Below are 4,530 nucleotides of genomic sequence, written 5' to 3'. Positions count from 1 at the left end.
CAGATGAAGCATCTGAGGCAAGGAAGTTCAAACACTTTTCCAAAAGATCACTTGGCTGTTAACTTGGGTTATTTTTATTTTATGAGTGTTTTGCCTGCATGTATATAAGTGTAGCCATGTCATGCAATGCTCACAGAGGCTAGAAATGGCATCAGATCTCCTGGAACTAGAGTTTAGGTATGGTGGTTAGTTGCCATGTGGGTGCTGGTAACCAAACCCAGGTCCTCTGCAAGAGCAGTCACATGCTGAGCCATCTCTCCAGTCCCTCTGGCCCCAGCTTGTCTGGAACTTACTATGTAGACCAGGCTGGCCTTGATCTCACAAGAGATTTATTATTATTTTTTTTGAAGTAACTGATTAAACTCGAGGCTTCATGCATGCTAGGCAAGCTGTCTACCACTGAGCCATGCCCCCAGCCACTCAACTGGGGGATCCTAGGCAGGTGCTCTACCACCGAGCCGCGCTCCCACCCCTCACTGGGGGGTTCTAGATGACCAGTCAACTATTGAGCTACAGCCTAGCCCTCTTTTTGCTTTTTGAGATAGGCTGTCACTGAACTCTATAGTCCAGGCAGGCCTTGAATTTGTGATCTTCCTGCCTCAGCCACTTAAGTAGCTGGCAATACAGTCTTGTGCCCTTAGGCCTGGATTCAGGGCCATCTTCTCTTGTCACATTGGCCAGACGGTCTCCTGTGGTACTTGGAGGATGGAAGCCAGGGTATGGTCAGGCCAAGGATAGTCACACCATCAACTGTCCCTGCCCACTGCCAACAGGGCTATTGCTGGGAAACACATTATGTATAGTTCCTATATCCCCAGCCATCACCGGATCTAGTGGTTTGAAACAAGGATCCTGGAGCCATCCTCTGGGTCTCCGAAGTGGCTCCACATCAACCTGACTCAGGGCATGAACTTGGGGAAAGTCTTCTCACTTTCCTGGGCTCAGTCACCTCACTTAGAAAAAGGGACAATTAACAGTCCCTTCCTTACAATCTTGTGAGCATGAAATAACTGCTCAGAAGCTGGGTGTGGTGATGCACTGCAATCCTTGACCTTGGGAGGCTGAAGCAGGAAGGTGCTGTGAGTTCAAGGCCAGCCTGGGTTAGACAGGGAGACTCTGTCTCAAAAACCCGGCAGCTGGGGCTGTAGTTTAATATTGCTTGTAGATTCTTGGTGCTGTTAGGTGCTAGCTCTGAGTATTATTTGAGTAGCTAGTGTTTGGTGTCCAAACCTGTCACCCCTTAGTCTTGGGGGCCCTTTCTGGGTAGAGGCATGTCTGAAATACGTGTAGGTTCCTCTGCTTTTCCCCACCCAGTGAGACACGTTGTTGACTGACTCACAGCACAGGTGGAACAAAGGCAAGGCTTTCTAAGGGTCTACGGCTCCCATGAAGACACACAAGACTCAGAGACAGCAAGGCCAGGCAGGACCACGGGTTTATTGGGGGCTCCACACACGCACACTCACAGCGTCATGACAATGGCACAGTTACTCGGGACATCAAGGTGGCCTCTGCCAAGGCTGGGGCCCAGAGGCAGTGGGGTGCGGCCTCCTCCCATGTGGCCCAGACCCTGCTGGGTCCTTCCTCCGGGGCAGCTGAGGGAGGGAGGGGGCTGCTGGGGTGGGCCGAGGGCCTGACGGGGGGACGAGCAGGCAGGTTGGTCCAGCAGGCCAGGCTGGTCAGAGGCCCGACTCACTCCAGGGACTGCAGCATCAGCAGCTGTTTCAACACCTTCGTCTGGCTGGTCTCCCGGATCTCACCTGCCAGGAACATCTCGTCCACCACTGTGTAAACCTAGACAAGGAAGGGAGCCGGGAGGGGCTCGAGTGAGGGAAGGCAGGCCTAGCTGTTGTAGTAGTGGCCAGCCTGTGGATGTCGAAAGCTTAGTCCTGAGTCGATAAACAGAGCAGCAGGCCCAAGTAAGTCTGTGATGGCTCCAGTCACACCCCACCATGGCCTGCTGTCCACTTTCCCAGGAGCCTACCTTGTAGAAGTTGAACACCAGGTCCAATTCACAGACATTGTGGAAATATTCATTTAACACCTGGGAGAGAAAGATGAAGCCCAGAAATGAGTCAGGTAGGGTGAGGGTGGTGGTGCACACTGCTAATCCCAGTATGCTGAAGGCAGAGGCAGGAGGAGCTCTGTGAGATAAGGCTAGTCTGGTCTACATACAAGTTTTGGGTCAGTTGGGGCTATAGGGAGACCTTGTCTTAAAGTGGGGGAAGGGGCAGACTGCCGAGATGGCTCACTGGGTAAAAGTGCTTGCTATGCAAACCTGACGACCTGAGTTCAATCTCCAGATCCCATGGTAGAAGGTGAGAACCAACTCTAAAAGCTGTCCGATGACTTTCATGCGTGTGCCATGGCATGTGCCACACACACAATAATGAAATATTAAATAAAATAAAAAGTCAGGCAGGGAAGCCTAGGAGATGTAGCTCAGTTGGTAAAGTGTTTGCCTAGCATCCATGGAGCCCTGGGTTTGATGCCCAGCACTGCAAAAAACCAGGCATGGAGGCCCACACTTGAAATGCCAGAACTTGGGATGCACAAGGAGGATTGGGACCTACCTTGGGAGCTCACAACTGCTTATTACTTCAATTCTAGGGCATCTGACATCACCTTCTGGATCATCAGGCACCCTATACCCATGGCACGCATGCACGCACGCACGCATGCACACACAATAAAAAAGAATGTGATGGGGGAAGAGATGGCAATGGGATCCTGCCTGCTTGTCATCCCAGTACTGGGGAAACTGAGGCCGGAAGACAGATCATGAGTCCCAGGCCAGCCTGGGCTACATAGCAAGACACTGTCTCAAACAAACTAGTTATCAAAAAGAACTGAAAGATAGAGACAGAGATGGTGAAAGAAAGAAATAGAAAAACGATGACTGGGTGATGGTACAGAAAGATCAGGAGAGGGGCTGGCAAGATGGCTCAGTGGGTAAAGGCACTTGTTGCCAAGCTTGACGACCTGAGTTCAGTCCCTCGAATCCACATGGTGGAAGGAGAGAATTGACTCTGAGTGCTGTCCTCTGACCTCCACAGGGTGCCATGGCACAGGCATGTACACATATGTTAAAAAAATAAACAAACAAGTAAATAAGCGATACCAGGAGAAAGAGATGAAGGGAGACCTGGCTGGCAGATGGGCAGAAACTAGGGTGCAGTTTGCCAGGGCAGATGAGAGCTGAGAAGGGAGAGGTTGGGTAGAAAAATAAGACTCATCCATACCCAGAGGGAAACTGAGGAGAGGCCCACTGACTGCCCCCACCACTCCAGGGCCCCGAGGCTGGCGCCTGACCCACCTCCACGAAGTTGTGGATGGCCTCGAGATAGGCCAGGTTATTGTCATTGACGTCCACGCAGATGCAGAAGTATAGGCCAGCGTAGCGTCGGTAAATGATCTTGAAGTTCCGGAACTATGGGGAGAAAGGCTGTCAGTAATGGAGCATGCTCAGACCCGCTGACCTAGTAGAGGGGACTACATGTGTTGCTGTCCCACTGTATATAACCTCAGACATAGCCCTGTTCCTGGGCCTGGGGGCAGTGGTGACAGAGCCAGGCCCAGCCCCACCCACTTGGGTTCACAGTCTAACACAGGGTCACTCATCCCAGGCAGTGGGACAGACAATCCCCAAGGTTAGAGGACTGGGTTTTAGGGGTCCAGAGTGGAGCCCAAATCTCTTGGGAGTTAGGGAGGCTTCCTGGTGGAGGGGACATTTGATCTGAGAGCTGGAAAGACAGGCAGGAAAGTTCCAGGCACAGGAACCAGACTATGAAGGAGCCCGGGGCAGGGGTTGGGACTAGGTATGGTGGCAATGCCTGTGATCTCAGTATTAAGGGGTCTGAGGCAGGAGGATCACAAGTTTGAAGCCACTTTAGGCTATATGATGGGCCCTTATCTCAAAACAAAATAAAAACAAAGTCTGTTTTTTTTTTGAATCACTGTTTTACCATGTAGCTCAAGCTGTACCTGAAATGGCTAAGTATCTGAAGATGACCTTAAATGCTTTTTTTTTTTTTTTTTTTGGTCTTTTTTTGAGACAGGGTCTCCCTGTAGTGGGGCTGGAGTGAACTCACAGAGATCTGCCTACCTCTGCCTCCCAAGTGCTGGGATGAAAGGTGTGCACCACCAAGCCTGGTGACCTTGAACTCTTGATCTACATGCCTCCACTTCCCAAATTCTGGAATTATGTGCACACAGCACCAAACCTGGCTCAACGCTCTGACCTGAGTATGGTGGTGGGCACCTATAGTCCCAGCTACTCAGGAGGCTGAGGCAGGAGGAGCACTTGAGCCAGGCATTTCAGACCAGCCTGGGCAACACAGTGAGGCCTTGCCTTGAAAAACAAAACAAAAACAAAAAAACAAAAAGTCCACAAAAGTACCTTATTTTGGACCATATCGGATTTCAGAGTTTCAGTTAATGGATGCTCAATGCTAAATTGCTAAATATTAGAACAAAGCTCACACAACTCATATAGATGCCTGAACCAGGAATCCAGACTAATTATATATA

At 50.7% G+C, this 4,530-nt stretch overlaps 1 protein-coding gene across 1 annotated transcript in view; it reads right to left on the bottom strand.

Annotated features, from left to right (window-relative positions):
* Positions 1–1,412: 1,412 nt before the first annotated feature.
* Positions 1,413–4,530, bottom strand: part of Ap2s1 (adaptor related protein complex 2 subunit sigma 1) — a 12,116-nt gene continuing 8,998 nt past the window's right edge. Inside the window, exons 3-5 of the mRNA XM_008821779.3 lie at positions 3,317–3,430; positions 1,985–2,044; positions 1,413–1,794 (exon numbers count right to left, since the gene is read on the bottom strand). Of these exons, the coding sequence (XP_008820001.1) occupies positions 1,693–1,794; positions 1,985–2,044; positions 3,317–3,430 (276 nt within the window). The 3' untranslated portion in view covers positions 1,413–1,692. The remainder of the gene's footprint in view (positions 1,795–1,984; positions 2,045–3,316; positions 3,431–4,530) is intronic.

Source organism: Nannospalax galili, unplaced genomic scaffold (assembly GCF_000622305.1).
Source record: "Nannospalax galili isolate Female #2095 unplaced genomic scaffold, S.galili_v1.0 scaffold432, whole genome shotgun sequence".
Lineage (NCBI taxonomy): Eukaryota > Metazoa > Chordata > Mammalia > Rodentia > Spalacidae > Nannospalax > Nannospalax galili.
Note: the sequence above shows the minus strand (reverse complement) of the source record. Positions and strands in the feature narration are given on the sequence as shown.